The sequence below is a fragment of the Poecilia reticulata genome, linkage group LG7, assembly GCF_000633615.1.
Source record: "Poecilia reticulata strain Guanapo linkage group LG7, Guppy_female_1.0+MT, whole genome shotgun sequence".
In the NCBI taxonomy this organism is placed as follows: Eukaryota; Metazoa; Chordata; class Actinopteri; order Cyprinodontiformes; family Poeciliidae; genus Poecilia; species Poecilia reticulata.
The window spans coordinates 27,923,722-27,945,773 of NC_024337.1; the positions used below are offsets into that span (position 1 = coordinate 27,923,722).

Below are 22,052 nucleotides of genomic sequence, written 5' to 3' on the forward strand. Positions count from 1 at the left end.
ACTGCGATTTTGTCTTCCTTTATCCTCTTACTTTCCACTCCTGGTTTATCCAGGATTCTTCTTTCTGTCTGCCCTTGTACTAAAACAGTCTATACAACTATCTGTTACTCATGTATTTGCTCTGAGTATACCAAACGCATATCTCTACATGTAGCTTTTATGCAAATAATGTATAACAAACACTGATAGCACACGTTTTCTACGTCTTTGCCACTGCTGGCGAATGTAAGTTAAGTCCGGTGTGTTGGTCGAGGAAAGAGTCCTTACGGTAAAAGACGCATTCAGCTGAAGTCCAGCCCTGGGATTGTAACTTTTTCCTTTAACTAATAAAATCAGATTGGTCACATTTAGTTTTAAATCTAAAATAAATTAATCCACTGATTGTAGTCACATTGTCCCTCCCCAAAAAGTAAAGATGTTTGTGTAACAATGACAGTCATCAAATACTTATAGGTATGTTATTTATTAAATAAATGAACTTATGATGCATGGGAAGCTGTAGTCAGTGGTGGTTCTGGATGCAATATGGCTAAACCCAGAGGAGCAGCGTCTGTCATTTCTGACCAAAATGTGTTTTGCATTTCCAGAAACTCCACTGGTTGAAGCTCAACATGTTACCAACACATTTATTCATATTTATTAAATATTTTAGGTAATTTTATTCACAGAATTATATTGTTACGTTATTGATTAAGTTTGTGAATTTCTAATATTTCTGCATGAACTAAACCTAAGACAGTATATTCTCACACAAGTCCAAATGAGAGATACACAGAATCAAGTTTGTGTAAATTTAACCACTACTGATGAAAATGTCCTTTGCTGCTGATATTAAGCTTTAAGATTTGCACAGAAAGGAATTATATATTTTTTTCATAATGATGATCATGCAATCTTGTATTAATTAAGTAGGAATAAAATCAAATCTGATTGTGACAAGACATTCATAGGATTTAGGACTGAATGGTGAAGCTCTGCAAGTAAAACACTTGTCCATGTTGATTAGAAAGTCGATATTTTCAGTCAGGATGTTTTTGTCCCTGATACCAATCTGAGTCCTTGAGGAAAAACCTGTAGCCGACACCTACTGAGCTCCAAACTTTGTTCATGTCTTCATTCTTTAGTTGACGGCAATTGATACTCTGTCGCAACTTGTGTGTTTTTAGTTCAGCTTTGCACTTTTAAAGACTGAAAACACACAGCTACAGTCCTCGTCAAAGTCATTCTGCTGCTGCTGACCATATTTTTATGCACACCGATTGCAGCGAAGACCATTGCTGTCGTCCTCACTGCTTGTTCCAGCCTCTGTGCCGCATTACTAAGCATTTTGGCTCATGGGTCATCAAAGTCGTGCTGTGGCTCAGACATATGAGGCTGAACTGCTCACAACACAGGCGTATTCCTCAAATACTGGATCCATCTGACTGAATGAAAATGCTTCAGAATCCATGTCCAGACCAGTTTAGAGTCATTCATTCAGCAGAGTGTTTACTAAAGCCAAATCGTCTGAAACTTAGATCTTTGTGTCAGTTTTGTGGATTACTATTAATATAGAAGACTTTCTGTCCTTAAAAAGAGAAAAGTTTCAGCTGTGCAGAGTGGACCACATTACAGACAAGAAATCCAAGACAGTGCAATCTCCTTTTCACAATTAATGTACTTAACGACTAAATTTAAGCCGCATTAATACTAAAGTAAAGACTTTTGCCTACTATATTGTTTGTTTTCACTTAAATTCTGTTCCTCCTCTTAAATATTGTGAGAAGGTTTAACTACTGCTTCGGACATTTAAAAAAAAAAATCTCCAAGATCTTATCGTATCTTAATCTTCCATCATTTTTAAATTAAACTCTAAAAGAAATGACACTTTAATACTCACCCACCGGGCACTTGTGTGTTAACATAAATAAATAATCTTGAAATATTATTAATTATCCTATTATTCAAGCAAGTAAAACCACTGAAAAGCAACAAACTGTGAACTCGCCCAGTGGCTGCTGTCTTTTGTACACGTGAGATTTTAAAGGTCCTGAAGGGAGACTTTTGTTCGTTTCTGACATGTTTATGTCAAATAAGCATGGCAGACCTTAGACAGTATGGTGACTACTGAAGATGTTCAGCTGAATCTCAGTCTGAAATTGCAAGCCATGCAGTGGTGCAGTCTGTCTCCAAATTTGCCTCGTTCGTTTGTTTGACACCTCACAGTTCTTAACTTCCACCTCAGTGCAACTGCTTCGAAATTATTAGGAGACAATGTTCATCTAAACTCATGTAAATAACCTATTGTATGTGCATGGCAAATATTGTACTCCTGTTGCATCAGAAGGGCTGCAAGGATCATCCTCACATGAGCAAATCAACATGACCTACATAACCACTTACATATGCATTATAAAAGATAAGCTGTAAATACTGTAAATGATTAGTATTAAATTCCATGCAAACGTTGCAAACTCTGACCAACAGAAAGTCTTTTGTTCTTTGTTTTTTTGTTGTTTGTTTGTTTTGTTTTTTTCACAGTACACAGCTCAGAAAGCATGTGTTTATTTATGATATCCTCTGTTTTTAAAATGATGCACTTTTTATCCAGGACCAGATATGTCTTTCACTGAGACTGACATATACTTCTAATACATCAGGTTGCAGATTAATACCTTCCACCTGATAAAACACCAAGAGCACAGAACCTTCTTAGGATAAAACCTTGGATAAACCAGATCCTTGTTTTTTTTTTGTTGTTGTTGTTTTCATTTGAGTTGTATTGCAGAACGATTCTATTGTAACTAAACTATTTTTTTCCATATCCAAAGCACAATGTTTTTATTACTATTATTTATTTCACTGGCCTAAATTCTGGATGCAATATAAAGTTTAGTATTGATAAGATACAAGCTGAGACTATCAAGAGATCTCCTCGGTTGGGGTGGGGTATAATTGCACTACTATTGTTTATATGAATGCTTTTTTTCTCTATCTCTTTTTTTTTATGCAATAAATGCACTCAATGTATGCCGTGCTGTGATCCCAACAACGCTGCTGGTTTCCGACAACATTACTAAAGCAGTCCGACATTGCCTGATGATGAAATGTGCTTGGTGTGTGTATCTGTCAACGCCACACGAGAACGAGGGGGTAAATAAAAATGTTACAATGACATTCTTTCGTGATGTGCATTTATTTAAAGACATTCACATATCCACCAGCAGAGGGCGTGTATGTGCGGTTCTGAAGGCGGGAAAACGAAGTGAGGCGAAGCCATACTCGTGTCCTGGTTCGGGTTTCCTGATGTAACGTGGTTTTAAATGTTGATGGTAGTTTGAGGCCGTGAGTCTCAACAGGAAAAAGATGGCGGCTCCCGCAGGTTGGGGGTTAAAGTCTTCGCCTCAAAGTACGTTAGCATAAATAAATACCTTCTTAGGTATTTTGTTCATGAGTGATGTTGAGATGGAGTGGGGTAGCCTATAGAGAGACAGATTTAGGTTTGTTAATAGTAATGCAGGTGCTCCTTCAGCCTGTTGGGGGGAATAAAAAGCCGAGCCAAAAAAAAAAAAAGAAAACAGAAAACATCAAAACTTTAAATTTTTAGATTTTTCAGTCTATCATGATGAGACATCATGACTGGAAGAGATTCTGGATGCAACCAGTAGATGTTAACACCCTTGTACTTCTTCTTTATTTCCACTGAAAACTTAAGGTGTATGAATAATAAGGTGGATCAAACTCACAGCAAGGTCTGAATTTCAAATCTGAGTTGTGTCTTTCTGGAGCTTCAGCTTTCTGATTACACCTGTTTTCTTGATTACAAAAACAAGCCTGTTAGGTTAATTGGAGATTTCAGAACTGAGCTTGTGAGTAATCGCGCGCGCGTGTGTGTGTGTGTGTGTGTGTGTGTGTGTGTGTGTGCGTGTGTGTGCGTGTGTGTGTGTGTGTGTATGTGTGTGTGTGCAGGGTTGTGTGTCTCTGTGATGGACTTGCAATCTGGCCAGGTCACTCTGGAAGGTGTCACTTTATACCTGATTATTATTCACAGCCACCTGTCTCTCTGCCCCCATCAGAGGGGATCTGGTGATCCCACATGCATCTATGCTGCAGTAAGTAAACAAGGGTCAGAAAGAGTTCAGTGATTGCATTTTTTTTTCAACTCTTTCCAACTCTCTCTAAGCAGTAAAAAAAAAAGAATCAATTGTTTGCTATACCAATAATGAATAGAGCATCCTTCACATTTATTTGATAAAATTAATTAAATTACAATTTGATGTAGGGTTATTTCAGCGTGTCGCAAAATCTGAGAGGCAAGCAAGAAATGTTTACGTTTTCCTTTACAACTTAGTGTGAAGAAGAGAGCTTATCTAAGTTAAACCAGAGAGTAAGGCGCTGAGATGTGGATACCGATGGCAATGATTTGCTGCATCATCTATAGTTTCCCACAGTCTGAAGATCAGGAACAGGTTTTAGCACTGGAGATCTGAAGAAAGGGGGCTGTTTGCAAGCAAAAGCAAATTGCTTCTTCCCACTGGGACAAAACGCCAATAACGATCACCGACATCAGTATGTAAATCATCTGGGGGAGCGTCAGACATCAGGGAGGGCAGCTAATTGATTTTATCTTTCAGTCCGTCTCATTGTTTCAACACAATTAAAACCAGGGTGTCAAACTACATCTCTGGTGCTCATGTGTGAAAACGTCTGACTGATGTCAAAGGACGGGGCTCACACCACCCGGTGCTTTTTGACCCAGTGGCTCCCCAGTGATAACAGTCACCATTTTAGTCCATAGGGTGTGTGAGAGGATCTGAGGTCAACAGGAGACACAGGAACCATGCACTTCCTACCCATTTGTAAAACTATGTGGAATCATTTTAAATTCAATAATCAACTGAGTTTCATTGATAAAAATATAAAACTGTTGTAGAGGGAAGGTTATTGCTTTTAATAAGACAACTGTCTTGAGGTGAAGAGAAAATTAAACCAATTATCCCTGTGCTGATTGGTAATCGATCCAGCCACTTAAGTCATTTAAACCAATCAATTTGGAACGGGTCAAGTGACAGGTCATGGTTTTGCCTGCGTATGGTAATTTCTTTAATGTTTCCTAAAATGCATTGTTTTCAAAGGGAACAATCATTAATTCATCATGAAGTTTATCAAAACAATTTTTTTACCTGTCATTATTCCCAGAATAGCATTCAATTCAAAGTAAAGAAAGATTACACCATGAAAAGGAAGTTTTTTTGTTTGTTTTTTTGCCAAAACAGTTAAAATTAATAAAGTATGTCAGTTGGTGATGGTCAAATTATATACGAAAGAGATTTTTGGGTGTTTTTGAAATACAGTTCTGCTGAATCATTATAAGCATCTTAGAACTTATCATAAATTCAGATTCTGGGAAGTTAGAAACAACACCTAGAATAAATTAGATAAATACTAAAGCAGATTTTCGCCATGTCATGTTATGATCTATGTGTGTTTGAACTTTGGGTACAATGTGATTGTTTTGTTTTGATCATTTCCCTGTTGTTTATTCTCTTGAGATGGTATTGTTTATTCGTTCATGTGTTTAGTTTATTCTTATCTCTTATTTGTGTATTTGAGGCTAGTTTCCTTAGATAAGCAGTTTCTAATCTGTTTATATTAATTTCAGGAATTCCCTTGTCAGTGTTCATCCCCCCTTTATTCGCTACCTTTTTTTACCTGTTAGCTACAGGTGTTTCCCATTTTCCTGATTGCTTCTTGAGATCGGAGTTGTTTTCAGACGGTGAAAGTCTGCTTTGGCTCAAAAATTTAATTGCACATTATATTTACATGTACAATTATATTTGATTAGCTTTAAAATAGTTTTAAATGACAGAAATTTAATACAATCCGAAATTCGTTTTTACAGTGTGTACATTTTTTTCCCCCTTTGTGGCTAATAGAGCTCTATAATGAAATTCCAGACGAAAATTCTTAATACATACATACATACAAAAAAAAAAAAGAATAGATGGATGATCCTTGACTGAATAATGTGCATGTTTGTAGTTCCCCTCGTATTATTCCTGAGCGCAGTGAAGCGACGTAACAGAGCCTGTGGACTGTGAGCTCCTATTGGCTGCTTCTCGCCCGTATAAAGAGCCGCAGTGGCAAATTCAATCAGATCAACTGCGGGCATCCTCTAACAGTCAGAAGCAGGGACGCTTTATCTTACTGGGACTGTAACTGAGCTGTTCTATAGCTTGTTTTTTTTATTATTATTATTAGTAGTAGTAGTAGTAGTATTTGATTTTGTCCATCGCATTTTCTTTTTCCTGGAGAAAACTCTGGAGCGTGTTCGTCATCATGAAGGAAAGGAGAAATACGCAACCGCTGGTGGTGAGATGTAAACTGGTTCTTGTGGGAGATGTTCAATGCGGAAAAACGGCGATGTTGCAAGTGCTGGCGAAGGACTGCTACCCGGAGGTATGCAATGTGACTCATAATTGTAAAAAAATATAAATGTATATATATATATGATTGGGATTCATCCACAAGAAGCTACTTTATGATTTTATGAAACATAAGTGTTGTGAAATATAAACAAAAAGCAGAAGGGGGGGGGGGGGGCGATCCGAGTGCGCTGTTGCATGCGCATTTACTGGGATTTGGCTATTTCGGTTTATTTTGTGCTCACTGACTTATTATACACTTTGCACAAGCTTTATATTGTATTCCGAATGGAGATTATTACAATGTCTCTTTTTAAGATATAATACAGTTGCATCCTAGCGACTGATCAAAGCAAAGGACGTGTTTTTTTTTTTGTTGGTCCCCCCTTCTCGTGTTCGTTGCACTAAATAAACTTCCACTATGTGTAACTGACACCTTCCTGCTAATTGCATCCTGTTGCTAATTACTCCCTAGACCTACGTACCCACGGTGTTTGAAAACTACACAGCGTGTCTGGAGCTGGAGGAGCAGCGAGTGGAGCTGAGTCTGTGGGACACCTCAGGTAACCGACCGCCTGCTCCCATGTGGACTAAGACCTTCAGCTCTGCCTGCAGCGCACAGGGATGCGCAACAGGGCGATGACCGAAGCGTTTAATGAGCTTCTTTGACAGACTTCATTACCTGGACAGACATTTGAAGCAATAAGGAGGATTAACAAGTGTTCTTATCAGAGTTGAACGCTGTGAGATACAGTTCCTCGCTTACGTATTCGTTCCAGGTTTTCAAAATTCTTACAAATAAAAATCTAAAAACTCTTTTATGCATAAGTATTCAAGGCCCCATTTACTAGAATACACCTAAATAAAATCTAGTGAAGGCACTTGAGGACATCTTTATCTAGTTATTCTGATGACAGAACAACTATTAGTTGGATGCACTATTTCTGGCCGGCCTTTATGTAATAGTGGCAGGAAGACGCAGCAAGTAGGGAGAGGAAGACGGTACTCTGGTCTGACGACACATGCTCAGTGCTGTGTGTGGCAAAATACTGCACATCATCCTGAATACACTGTACTGGTACTGAGGTTGCTTTCTTTCACTGTGGTGAGAATGGAAGGTGGGGTTGGGTACGGCAATCTGTTTTTATTCCTCTTGCGTTAACAAATGGTTTTTTTGGTTTTGCAAAATTTCTTGATTTTTCTTCTTTTTTTTTTTCATTAAATCCTACCTTAAACTTGCAGAAGGTTAGTAGAGCAGTCGTCCCCACTTTGCTGTATGTTTTACTTTGTATTTTTGCAGAAGCACCAAAGTAAAGGAACTTTTAACCTTTCAGAAGGAATACTTGAAGTTATTTAGCTAACGATTATTGCTAAATAAGAGAACGCTTTCAGCTGAACATACCCACAAAGACTCGCTACGGCAACGTGTTAATACAGGAGATGCTTTAAAGATTTCTATTTAGGAAAAAAAAAATCCTGAAAACTTTATTCCAAACCAATGGCATTCACTGGTTTGTGTTGCTATGTCACACAATAAGAAATGCATCGAAGCCCTGATGTTTTTGTTTGTATCATGAAGAAATGTGGAGAAAAAAAAAAGTGAAAGGAGCCTGAATACTTTTGCCTTGCTGTGAAAGGATACTGGATGCCTCATTGACCTTTTATTCTTTGTGGCTTGGTAAAGGAATGACACATTTGCAAATACGTTTCATGTACAGAATAAAAAAAAAAAAAAACACTTATTATTCCAGTTCACTTGCTTTCAATGGTGAATTTGGGCATCATGTGTTCGCTTCCACCACAAGCTTGAAAAGAGGGTCAATGTGTCTTTGTAGATATCCCTGGAGTTGTGCTGACCTGAATCCTGCCATCATGGGTCTGCGGCACCTGTTGGAGTCAGACTCCCCTTCTGCTCACCGCTCCGCACCTTCTCTGCTCAGTGCTCATCGCTCGCCCTCCGTGCTCACATCTCCAGAGTTACCGGATCAGCGTGACGGAGCAAATCCCACGGCTGCGAGTTTTGTTTACGTGTGTTTTCGCGTGTTCTGTGCACCGGTTTTAGGACAAATCCTTTATATAACAGACCCACATGTACAAGCGAATGTTTTCACTCTCTCGCAGAGTAAACGGAAAATAAATGAATAAAAATGTAATTGGTCTGTAGCAGTATAATTCCTGCCCCAGACCAAATGCCATCTTTTAATCCCAGACTGTGGACCTTTGGTCTGGCCAGTGGGAGTGGGCCTGCTGCCCGGCCGGGGATGATGTGGTTTCCTATTGAGCAGAAAGGTTTTCTAGAGCAGACAGAGAGGAGGGAGTGGAGAAAATGTGGTGACCTGCATTTTCCTCCATATGCTGCTCGGGTCACACACTCAAACAGCAACATCCTAGGGGATTAAGACTCTGAATAGGACCAGTGGACATAACTGACCCAAACATACATGAGTACATCCACCTTCTATCTAGACTTGTAAAGCAGGGTTCCATTTATACTCCCAATGCTTTTGTAGTTGTCAGATAGTACCATCTATATATATTTAAAAATTATGAATCGGCTTAAAGCACTTTTTCCAGTCTCTTAGACTTGTAAAATTAGGACTAAACAGATGGGTACTAAAAGACCCACCATTTTGGGTCTCTTAGTACTTTCTACTGTATTTTTAAATGTTAAGCAATAATATTTTGTATATTTTGCTGGCTAGCATCTGGATCCGACTGGTTTAAAAACAAAAAGTCTGATTGTCTTGAAACAGAAAAGGCTGTGAAATTGGTCATTTTTTATTATTTTAGAGAGTGTATTTAGCTTGGAGTTTCTCAATCATTAAATCAAAAATGTACATATTGACGTCTAAAATGTTAAACTCAGTTTGCAATAAAGTAAAGACAAATTATACAAATAAAATATTAATAAATGTGAAAATTTCTATTTTAAAATTTTTAGAGAATACAGTTAAGTCTGAAAACTCAAAAAAAAAAATTCCATAGGGTGCCATTTTTTCCCCCTACTTATCCAAACCTGTACATTCCAGGACAGAATCCGATGAGACCTTTAACAAATTAACACTATGTAAGCTTAACAAGACCTGTCCATGTCCAGGTCATCTGGTATAGTGGATGGATGGTAATCTAACACAAATCATTCACCTCTGTACACATACTTTGTTCCACTGAGATCAGAACATCAGTCCCCTCTGATTCCTGACGATAGATGACAGACTAAAGCAATGTGTGTTAGTCTCTGTGTACCGTCTCTGCGTTTTTTTTTTTTTTTTACTGTAATATCCTCTTAATTGCGCGGAGTTGTGCTGCTGTGGCCCGTCCACAGCGAGAGCGTCTCCTCATTATCCCAGCTCCCCCTCATCGATTTCACTGACCTCATCACCGGCTCCACACGGCAGGCAGCTCCTTCTCTCAGCTCCGCCATGGATTTACAGGCTAAAATCAATCCTCTGGTTTTAATCAGGCTGATCTGATCGGACGTACAGGGCGGAGAGAGGAGGAGGGGATAGCAAACACTGTCCACTGGCCGTAACTCATGAATACTTAATAATGAATCTCATTATTGGTGGTGTTGGTAACTAATTTATTTCAGGGTCAGTGATCTTGCTGATTAGGCTTTTGAGTTTGGGAGAATTTAGTGTAATCTAATTGCTTACTGTATCGTGTACAATTGAGATTGATGCCATCGATTTAGCTACTATTATTTCTAGTTTAACTCAAAATGAGAGCACATATTGTTGTCTGAACAGAACATTTAGCAGTATACTGCTCTGCTTGTAGTGTCATATCTTTAGAGCTTCACTCATCTGTTCAGTGTCATCCGATTGTCAGAGATCAGGTTGCAGATCTAATAGATCCAGGAGGAAATCCCAGATGTTCACAATTTCCAGCTCCTTTTTGGATGATGGATGGATGATTTAGTGACCGATTGTCATGGTGTTCCCAGGCCAGAGGGGATAATATAATCTTTTCGGTTGCTTCTGGGTCTCCTGTCAGTGGGATGAGCCTGGGAAATCTCCTGAGGGCGGACACCCAGCAGCATCCTGGTCAGAAACCTTAGGCTAAGGTGACCTTTGTGATTTGGAGGCCCAGTCCATCTGCTGCCTCCCAATCTGTGTCCACCTCAAACTTAGTGTAAAAATTGTTCCAGCCACTAAAGGTGGATGTGACCCCATCCATGTAAAACCTTATTGTGAAAACGGAACCATATCACTATAAGACCACAGAGTTCCCAAACAAGACATCCTCCTCTCTTTAGAAACATCTGACAGTTTATTTAGAGAACATAGATGTTTTTTTTATTTATTCAAATAACTTAATAAAAATTACTTTGCATTTTAGTAATATTTAATATTGCTATATTGCACTACGACTCTTTGTTTTAGCTTCTGTCTTCAGCCTGATATTGTGAAGACGATTCCTCTCATTGGTCAGTTTAAATTAGTATGTTAGGAAAAAAAAAAACTTAACAGTTTCCTGTTGCTTCATTTGGAAATGCCTCGGATGCTGAAAATGGCAATTTTGAACTTTCTTCTGTCAGTAACAACTTGCACTGTTAAAAGTTTTGTGGTTAGCACAACCTGGTTTCACTTTGGTGTAGTAAATGTGTTCACTCACCTGAAAAAGGGTCTTTTTTTTTTAATGTTGGAGCTACCATGTCCCCTAAGAGTGATCTGACTGATCTTCCTGGTTTCTCTGCACGTCTCTTGCTCTTCTCATCAACTTAAAGCAGCTCATGTAATTCTTCTGTGACTCAGGTCTCAGGCTATGTCAAAAATATCCAGAGTTGTGCAAGTCTCAGGAATTTTAGAAAAAAATAAATACATAAAAATGTACTGTGTGAACTGCAGTCTTCACACAGTACATGGAGATGTAATGCTCTTGCGGGGGCTGTGATGCAGATGTTAAACATATCAAGATTTAAAAGAAGAGAGTCCTCAGCAAAGCTAAACAGTGCTAGACTAAATCATAGATGTAACAAAGATATTTATTTTATGATGTAACATTGACATTTGATCTCAGCTATAACCTCTTTGATGGTTGATTTTCAGTTTAAAACAAAGTCAGGGCAAAAGAGAGGTGCTGAGGGTAACGGGGTTGGTCGGAATACTAATGATAAAGAAACTTAACGTATCAAAAAAAGTGGGTTAGTCTTAATTATTATCCTCATTCCGACAGTAAACTAGCATTTCTGGAACTAAATTATTTCCCCTCTCTAAAAACAGAAACCCTGGCAGATGCAAAACTGTAAAATAACAATCTGAGGCAACTTTGTGGGTTTCTTCTTTCGACTGTAAACTAATGTCTGCAGTTATCAGCTGAAGTGCCACAGCTTCAGTCGGCTGAGTGTGGGTGATGGAGCTGGGGCAGCACTTAAACCCCCACCCACCCAAAAAAAAACAATCCGAGTCATCCCATCCCGCGATCATTAGTCTGTCTGACCTGTGCATTCAGATAGCGAGAGGAGGGCTAATGATGAAAATGGACTCCGTCGCTCACTTGATTGAACGCACAAGCGCTCTCTGTCACCCATGCACACAGAGGAGACGAGGTCCTCCCTTCCCCCACCTGTGTGCTCCGACGGTCGTCTTCCCAGCCCGTAAAGCTCACCCTCCCATCTCCAGCTCTCTCTCCTCTGTGGGTTTTGAGCCCTGGGTGCTGCACCATTAAACGCATACGAAGTTGATCTCAGCAACAAGACTTGCAATCTTTTCTTCATCTGCCATCCCCCAGTTAGTCAGCTTCGCTCCGCATGTTTCATGCCTCAGAAACTCTTCATCTGTCGTAAAGAAAGGAGGGTAGAGGAAACGTTTGGCCTTGCTTATCGCTGCATGGGCATCGATCTGACGGTCCAAATCATCCCTCGGTTTGCAGCAGAGATCTAAAATGGGGAGGTTGGAACATCCTACTTAATCTTTTCTCTCTCTCTCCCTCTATGCTGGCAGGATAACGTATTTGTCAGCTTTAGAGGCAAGGGCTCTCGGGGCCCCCTTGGTGCAGCCCTCTATTGATTGCTGCATTTAGATCAGGGGTTGTTTAATGCAGAATCACATCCTGTTTCCTGGCTGTGAGATAACCTCTTACTGGAGGAGGAGCTCTTTAGAGCACCCTGCAGACTCTCCTGCATGACAGATAAGGGACACTGAAACACATCCTCTGATTCAAATGTGTGCTGATTTAAAAGCCATTGAATGCAAACTTTCTTTCAGGCCGTTTGTGACTCCTGGTTTAAATGGATATTGATGATGCTTTTGTTAAAATGCAGTCACAGTAACTTTTTGTCCCAGGCTGTGTTTCTTTTGTCAGTCATGTGAAGTAAAGGATGACTATATAGGCCGCAGGATTGGGGGAGGGTGGCAGCGTGGAAGGGATTCTTGTCTTTTGCATATTTCGACCACGCAAGCAATAATATCCTCTTGAGGTGGACGCTCCCTCCTCTGTGTTGGCTCACATGGGAGCTTCCTGCTCCCTTTCACTCCATGTGCCTCCAGGAATTTCTAAATGAAACTGCTAACATGTTCCTCATGTCTATTACCAGTAAGCGATTGCTCTGCGGCTTGGTAAAAGCAGGTTCAGTGTGTGTGTTGGTGGTTTGGCTTCCCTGAGAGAGAGAATCTAAAATCAACCATCGAAGGATCCCACAACAGGATCTAGATGTAAAAGCATGCGTCTAAAATCAGCTTTACTTTCATGGAAGGTGTCTACAGAGGAATTGTTGGCATGCTAAGAAAAATGCAAAGACCAGGACTTCTGGAGTATTGTTCTTTGGTCAGGTTAGTCTTAATTGGAAGAGTTTTCGGGTTACTTGGCATAAACGGAATCCATCAAATGGCAAAAAACCTGATGTCATTTGTGAAGCATGGTGGTGGAGGTGTCATGGTTTCAGAATATTTTCCTGCAGCAGAACCTGGTCAGCTCATGATCCTGTGAAATCTGCCGTGTATCAAAGAGGAATATGAAACGAGCTGTAAAAAAAAAAAACAAAACAAAAAAAACTTGGAGATGAAGCAGAACTAGATGTAGAAACGTGACAATAACCAAAAAACATTCTTGGCTGAAAATTAAATAATGGTTCCTGAGCCTGGCCAAAGTTTCAGGCCCTGATGTCACTGAGATGCTGCACAATGAAAAAAACCCATCAAGCATTTTTCAGCTGAACGTGAGGAGTGTGGCCAAACTTTCCTCAGCCAGAATGCACTTTTTTATTTTTTGTGCAATCACTAAAACGAGGCTTATTTCTGGCTTTCACGTATAGACAACTTTCTTTACTTGAGGTAGATTATTAAAAAAGCTTTGAGGATTTATGCGTGAGCATTTCTCTTACAAAAAAAATGTAAATAAGGTCTCAAATGACAGCACTGAAAGCATGTTTATTTCTTCAAGCACAGAACCAGAGTCGGAATGAAACGAGCGCGTTCTTTTGTTCTTTTCCCACCGTGTTCACGTTCTTCTTCAGGACTCCGGTTCCTGAGGAATTTCATCACAGCTTGTCATTATTCCACTCACAGCACCCAGCAGCTGGCAAATTCACTTTCAACCTTTGATAATGCGAAGGATCATTAAATATTCATGAAACTGCTTCACATGCACTCATCCATGTTTGCATGAGCTTTTGTGTGTTTTCTTCCGATGTTCCTCCGCAGAAAACAATCGGGACAGTTGTGTAATGTCTAATGAGTGATTACACGCGCTTCTTCCCTTATCTGCGGCTATAAAAGGCGCTCCGAATCCCCGTTGGGATCCGCGCGGAGACTGAAGTAAACATTTTAATCCCCCCTGAGCAGAACTCTTCTTCTGTTTCATCAGATAGCGGATCGGGCTCACCTCTGGATGGAGCCAAAATTAGATGGCGAGTATTGTGTGTAATCAGGTGTGTCTTTTTTTATATATATATCTACTGGATGTGCGTCTCAGTCTCTAATGCAGAGAAGGAATGTCCCCAACAGTAGGTGGGTGGGTTGGTTTTTCTGGTCTGAAGTGATTGACTGGCAGCAAGGGCAAGCCTTTATGGAGAGGTGGGAGGAGGAGGAAGAGGAGGAATGGCTGATGTAGACGGTGGATTCCGAGGTTGTTGCTGTGGAAACAGAGGGACTGGAGGTACTGCTGCCGAGCATAGGATTTTTTTTTTTTTTTTTTTGGGGTGGGGGGGTGGATTACTTAAGGATTCTGAGCATGAGTGGGAGCGTCTGCCTGCCCCAAACCCCACCGTTCCACTTGCATAATCTAGTGCAAGGGAAGATCAATGAGGATTTAGTGACCGATTGTCATCTTCTCCTGCCTCTGAAATGCCAGCAGAGGCAGGAGAAGATGACAAGAGGCAAGAAAAACAGCAGCTTCAAGAACAGAAAAGTGAAGCTAATCAAGAAGAAGCGATGGTGGTTGCCTGTAAACCCTACTGCTGCCTGCTGATTTATTTTTATTTTCTTTCTATACAAAAATGACTGGCTCACTAGGCAAATGTCTACACATGTTATAAAGCAACATTGAGAGTAATGATAAGAAAATATCTCCAATCATTATACCGGAATGGGGGCGGCTGCACTCCCTTGTGGTGACTATAAAGTCTAGTGATTTAACTGAAACAATGCAAAAGATAATAAGTCAGTGGAAAAGTAGTGGTGCTGTACAACAGGAATGTTATAAAAGAGCTGAAATGAATCTTCACTTGTTCCTGTTTCAACAGAAGTTAGCCAGCGTAAGCTCTGCAGTACAGCTAGATGTAGAAAAAAGAAAGGAAAGTTGCAGTTTGAAACTCCTGGAAGCCAGATCTTCAGATGCTGTTTTTTTTGTTTGTTTGTTTGCCAAGTGGCAGCCATGTACAAATATAAATGCTGTTGTTTTCCAGAATGGTGCTGGTCATATGGCTCTGTCAAATTTTAAATGCCATTTTGGATCTTTTGTAAATAAATTTTTTTCAGATGAGAAAAGAAGCTTTGTTCTTGGAAAAGCTTCACACAGGAACTGCATTCTGTCAACTGTATTCTCCTCCCATTGACTATAAAAATATCTATTTTGGTAGGAAATATTTATTTCTATCTACTGGATGTTGGTCAGATTTGCCTTTTGTTTCATCAAGGTTTTAATGTTTCATAACTGAGAGTCAACTAGTTTAATTGGAGATTCAGGAGCTAAAAAAATGAAACTAGGGTACAATATGAAATCTGAGACATCTGTCTCTTTAGAAATTGCTCATTCCTGCTTTTAACCACATTAATAGTATGTTGCCTCTCTGCCCTCTAAGGTTCTCCATACTATGACAATGTGAGGCCCCTGTGCTACAGTGACTCTGACGCCGTCTTGTTGTGCTTTGACATCAGCCGCCCAGACACAATGGACAGCAGTCTCAAAAAGGTAATGTCTTTTTTGTATTATTATTTTTATTTTCTGTACAGTCATGTAAAAACTCTAACAAAAGAGAGCTTAACAATTATACGTTTGTGTCCACAGTGGAAAAGTGAAATCCTGGACTTCTGTCCAAGCACTCGAATCTTGCTGATTGGCTGTAAGATAGACCTCCGCACCGACGTGTGCACGCTCATGGAGCTGTCCAACCTGAAACAGACTCCGATTGCCTATGAGCAGGTGAGAACCACAAGAAGCTTATTTCTCAGTCAGGCTAAACTAAAACTGGCAGGACCAGATATTTTTCTTTTTGTAATGTGTATTTTTCTCTTGAAATAAATTCAAGTAAGTCTTAGAGATGCACCAAGACTGGACTGTTGACCAGAACCAGACGATTTTCAGCCTAATCAGTCCCGACAGGTCAGCAGCTCGTAATCAAGGTTTAGTTTTAGGTCAGAGAAAGTCCCATATGTACACACTGCCAGCTCGTAACAGATCTTTTGGTATAAGATCTGCTACTATGGAGGAAAAAATTAAAAAGTGAATCTGTGATGGAAAATGTTGGATTTAAAAAGCTGTAAGTTGTTTGGAAATCTCAGGGGTAAGGATGTATTTTTTTAATAGGGAATATACTTAGACACTGCCGTTTAATCAATGCTAGCTGCACTTAAATGTGCTGATCACATTGATCACTAATATAAGATGCAAAAAGTAAAGTTAAAGTGTCAACTCTGTAATAACTTTGCCCACTTTTAAATATGAACCCTGCTTTGCAGCAGACGCTCTCTTAAACACACAGCTCGTAATTTAAATAATCTGAAGAAGACACAAAAGATCAAAGCTTTAGAAAAAAATGGATTGGAAATCTTATTGATGCATCTCTAATCAATGCATGCAGTTATTTTATATTTTCTTATTCACACAGTGATTTGTTTTAAGTTTAAAATGTTATGGTTGTGTTTATTTATTTTTGGCAAAGCAGCTTAAGTGACGTCATTCAGACGTGAGTAAGTACTAAACTCAAAAGAGATAAACTAGTTCTATGTTTTAAATGAAACCTTTGCTGCTTGCATTCGCTCAGTAATACAGTATTTCTCCCACCAGATCAATTGTAAACATTTCGTATGTAAAAAGAGAGTTGGCTCAAAGCTGGCTGTTGACTCATTAGTTGTCCTGTCACGAAGTATTTTACAAATACAATCAGAAACCGAAGGGGATCAGCGATGGGGCGTAATAAGTCATTGTCTTTATCCACCTAGTTTTACATTTGTTAAAATTATCCCAGTGAGGAGGGATTTGTTTCAACAGCAAAACTACGTTTTATGTTTTTCATTTTGAAAGCAATTAGTTTTGTCTGTAGTTTCCTGTAAGAGAGGTTGGAAAAATGTTAATTCCACCTAAAGGAGACATGATTATGAGTGGGAAATGGGTTTTCTAGAATGAACTAACCAATCTGTTAGAACATGCTTTCGTTTTGATGCCTTTTTTTGGAAGTTTAAGCTTTCAGGCTGTTGCTTTACTACGCAGTGTCGTGAAAAAGTATTTGTCCTCTCTAATCTAAAATGTTAACTTGTACTTAAATGTCAAACACATTTTAAAGTGAAAATGTTTCATTTTGTCCTCTAGAGTAATTGTTCTCTCTAATTTAAAATGTTAACTTATACTTAACACTTAAATATCAAATATCACATTTTAAAATGAAAGACTGCAAGAGTAAATGCTAAATGCAGTTTTCAAAGCATCCTGACTGTGTGGTAAACCAGAGAAGTGCTTGTGCTGCCATCAACTTGTAAGTAGATTATGTTTGCCTCCCTCTTCTTTGAAGAAATGTTTCGGTTTAGTCATATTTGAGGGATTTTGAGCAGAAACGGCCAACCCAGACCATCTCAATCACATTTAACTCCCTACTTTGACTAGGCCACTCCAAAACCTCAGTTGCTTTTGTTTGTTTATTTTTTGTACCCTTTCTGAGGTGGATGTGGCTCATTCTCCTACTGGATAAACTAAATATTCTTGAGCTTAAAGTAACTGATAGTCAGACATTCTGTTGACAAGTCAGATGAGTTTCTGATCAGTTCTATCAATTATAGCAGGTACTCCAGACCAGCACAGAACCACTACCATGTCTGACTGTCAGTTCTTTTCTTGAAATGCTGAGTTAGTTTCACAGCAGATGTAAGTGAGGCCTACACTGTCCAAAACCTTTGTCTTGGGTTTAATGAGACATTCATCAATTGATCTGAACTTCGCAAAACAAAAACATTTTGTCACAGTTGATTCAGTTTTTAACAAGAGGGCGATTACTTTTGACACGAGGCTCGGGTTGTTTTCTTTTCTCTTTGTAAACTAAATCATCATTCCGAAAACTGCATGTTGGAGTTTATTCACAGGTTAGAAAACAGATTTATTTTTGACATATTAAAGTGTAACAGCACAGCAAAAAGAGAAGAAACTTTTCAGATGGAAATGCTTTCCCACTGCACTGCATGCAGGGGGCGGGGGGTTAACTTTGCATCTTGTATTTTGGTGCAAGATGCTAATTCAGTGCATTTCCTGACATCATTTGCTACAGGGCTCTGCTATGGCCAAGCAGCTTGGTGCCGAAGCTTATCTGGAGTGCTCAGCCTTCACCTCGGAGAAAAGCATTCACAGCGTATTTCGCACCGCAGCGATGGCCTGCATCAACAAGCTGCAGCCCCTCCCAAAGTCCAGCCCCACCCGCCGCCTCTCCAAAAGACTCCTCCACCTGCCCAGCAAGTCAGACCTGCTCTCCTCCTCCTTCAAGAAGGAAAAGACCAAGAGCTGCTCTGTGATGTGAAGGAGGGCAGGAGGGGCTCCAGGTCCTCGTACGCGACTCCCAGCCCCAGCCTATTTGGTCTCGGGGAAGGGGGGTGGGCATGATGGTTTTATCAGGGCTCTCCTGCTGAATCCTTCCCTCACCCCCCCGAAAACCAAACGAACCCTCAGAAGAGGCGGACACTCAGCTGTCCGCTCTCTCCTGAAACCTTCGAGCGCACATCCGTATTTTTTTTTATTTTTTTATTATTAGTATTATTATTATTTCGCTTTTGAAACAAAACTTAAAACGGTAAAGGTTTGGGTCCATTGAACTTTCTTTATTTTCCCACCTCTAAACAAACTAGAACAGTGCTCCGTCCGTCTGATTTTACGCATCTACAGGCACACCTCGATTTAGTCCGATATGGAAGTGTGCAATTTTCAAACCTTGTTACATCAATGCCTCTCAGAATAGATATTTTTCTAAGTACTTAAATGAATCTAGCATGAAACTGTTGGGGAATTAGCAAAAATCCCATACGTCCCTTCCTAAGCGTGGTGTGTGAGGTGTCGCCTGTTTTACCCTTTCCTGACAAAAGAACATTATAAAGAGGGAGAACAGAGGCAGAATCCACAGAGAGCTTCTCTTGGCCTCTCAGTGGCGATGCGAGCGGCAGAAGGCATCAGCGCTGCTGTGCGTTCAGAGTCCAGCCTTCGTCGGTAGAGCCATGGCTGCATGGCTGTGAATGACTGCTCCACGAGCTTCCAGTCGAGCAAGTAGCAAAGGCTGGCGAGGCTCCGGATTTGTAAAAATAGCAGCAGACGCAAGACCAGGAAACGTGTGTGGAGGTTTGAAATGGGCTCCATTCACTGCAGGAGTCCCTACTTCTGCTAATGCATCAGAAATAGAAAGGCAAAGAGGCTTTTGTTGAAATCGGCATCATAAAAAGCTGTGTGGGTCTTATTTTCGAGGCTTCACTGCTTCCAGGGTTCAAGGCAGATTTTAAAATGTCAGATCGCCGCCATTGGGGTCAGATTGTCAATTGATGCTAAAAATATGCTTTGTTTCATCAAATATTCTTCAGAAAACAGTTGTAGCATTGCAATGATGACAGTTTTTTTTTTTTTATTGTTTGCAGTTTGAAAAATGTCTTTTTATTTCATGTTCCCATGAAGGTCAGTGAGATTTACCAATACTGTAAAATGCCTGTGGATTTGCATTGATCTAATGTAGCACTCCAAATGCAACTCCATTCTTCCAAGACAAATTATAGCTCATGTTTTGCGCACACTTGAATCTCTTGACCTCCAACAAGCGTCGCTCACTGCTGGCGAGAACGACGACGGAGCAAAAATCGAACGCTTTTCGTCATCGGCTTAAATCTTTGGCTTCGTGGTTGTGTGTCTGTGCAGCTGTGAGTTCTGCGCTTCTGACCGTAAAGCAATAACGATTGAAGTGCTTGTGATACAAGGTGTGGCAATAAAAGATGCAGCTTCGTGATTACTGTCGTGCTCTGGACAGACACGTCATTGATTGAAACCATCTCTGCTGTACAAACCGGCTGCTGAGCTCATGTCTGCCCGTTCTTCTGTGCAGTCGCTGGTTTTTGGAAGAACCGGTGACAAAAACAAATAAGGGGGGAGAAGGGATCACGCTTCTGTTGGCTGAAAACGTTAGGTTTTTTGATGGCGTAGGAATTGCAGCGTCTTGCAAAAGTATTCACATTGCCGAAACTTTTTCGCATTCTGACAGTGCAAAATACTTTGACCAGTTCCAATCTACAACCTATGGATCTATGTGCAAGGTTGCTGTCCTGCTTGAGGATGAACCTGTTCCCTGATCTTAAATCTTTCATCTCTATGCTGTGTGCTGCTGCCACCTCTCTGTGTCTCACCATGGAGATGGGGTGTTCAGGGTGATGTGCAGCATTGATTTAGTTAGCCGCAGATAATAGTTTAATTGGCAACCTGCTTTACCAGAGTATGTTCCTCTCAATGTTTGCTGGGTCTACTAGATCTGCCAAAAGAGAGTAATTTGCATCCAAATTAATATGAATGGAGGAGTTTTCATCTGCAGTTCTGCTGACGTTCATGTCTTGGTTGCAGTTCTTGGTTACTCTGCTCTAAATTCAGATGGTGGGTTAAACAGTGCAGTAAAATGTATGTTTGCTAGCAAATCTGAGGCCTCCACAGAACGGCTGGATTTATTCTGGGATTAGTGACAATGGTACTGTATTTTTTTTTTTTTTTTTTACAATTAGATTATTTCAGAGGGTTATTGTTTAAGCTGGATGTCGGAGTAAGTGACATTTAACCCAACTGCTGGTGACCTTTTTTAGATTTTGAAATAAAAATTACGCATGCTTTCCTCTCCACTTCACATTAATGAACTACTCCGCGTAGTTCATTTGGATTTCAAATGAAATCCAAATGAAAAACTGTACTTGTCAAAGTACAGACTGAATGGCTATGGATGCTTTTGCAAGGCTCTATAACTGTTTCTTGAGTGAGTTGGCAATTACACACTTTTCAAATTAGAGATTAACTCCAAAAGTGAACAATTTTTAATTAAGGGCTAGTGTGTGATAAAGATAAAAAAAATAAAAGTGGGACTGAGGGGAACAAGTAATCAAACTGCACAGGCTGGCCCTGTCCAAAGAAAGCTATTTTTCCATTCTTCTTTTATGTGTATTTTTCACTATTTAACGCATGATGTGAGTTCTCGTTATCTTGGAAATATCTTCCTGACATGGCTGTTGTGTCTTAACGGTGCTGTGGATCTCCCCCCCTGCTTAACAGAGCTTGAAGCGGTCGTTTCCACAAAGGCTTCCAATATTCAACACCTCGCTACAGTTCGGACTGCGGCTCTCTGTTATGTAGACGGATCATTTCAGTCAACAGGCAGACACCGCCACATCTATTACTAAACCATTATTTAACAGTTTATGGCCAAGCTATCAAAAGAAAAATGTAAAAAAGTATTGGCTGATATTTTTTGTCTGCAAAGCCTTTCTATGATGGGTTGTTCAGGCGGCTCAGTGACCATGTCAGTTATTATGCAGCCCTTGTGTTGTAGTCGATGTGTGATACAAATGGTGCAATCAAACTTCTACGCATGTCCTATTATACGGTTATATATACTGTCTCTTGTTTTATAGTTATGAAATTATTGTTCCTGATGTTAGTATTTATTTGGTGGCTATCTTTGCCCTTTTTTTTCAGTGACATGTACATTTGTTTAAAAGCTGTTTTTGAAATCCTTCCTGTTTTATTACTTTTGTTTGTGTTTACCGCTGTGTTAAATAAAGCTTGTCTGGAACATGTTTGCCTCTTTTTTGTTTTTTTTTTTTTTTCCCAAATAAATTCAGTGAAATTAAATTCCCTGCAGTGAGGCAGCTGCACGTCTTTATCGCTCTTGGTCTTTATAAATAATCAAACATGCGAGAGGACCTTGTCTGATTTTAAAGCAAATTTAAATGAGCATACATGAGCGGATTAGTGTCACTTTCCATTACATCAACCGTGATA

The 22,052-nt window shown here is 39.9% G+C and overlaps 2 protein-coding genes across 2 annotated transcripts in view; one reads left to right on the forward strand and one right to left on the reverse strand.

The window, feature by feature from the left end:
- Positions 1-3,213: 3,213 nt before the first annotated feature.
- Positions 3,214-22,052, reverse strand: part of LOC103467314 (probable E3 ubiquitin-protein ligase DTX3) — a 37,407-nt gene continuing 18,568 nt past the window's right edge. The window contains exon 4 of the transcript XR_534059.2: positions 3,214-3,459. The gene's annotated coding sequence lies outside the window, so the exon portion shown is untranslated. The remainder of the gene's footprint in view (positions 3,460-22,052) is intronic.
- Positions 6,124-21,847, forward strand: rnd1b (Rho family GTPase 1b). Its single transcript, XM_008413582.2, has 5 exons — positions 6,124-6,438; positions 6,880-6,967; positions 15,646-15,755; positions 15,852-15,986; positions 18,319-21,847. Exons 1-5 carry the CDS (start codon positions 6,319-6,321, stop codon positions 18,562-18,564), a joined length of 699 nt encoding a protein of 232 aa, XP_008411804.1. The 5' UTR covers positions 6,124-6,318; the 3' UTR covers positions 18,565-21,847.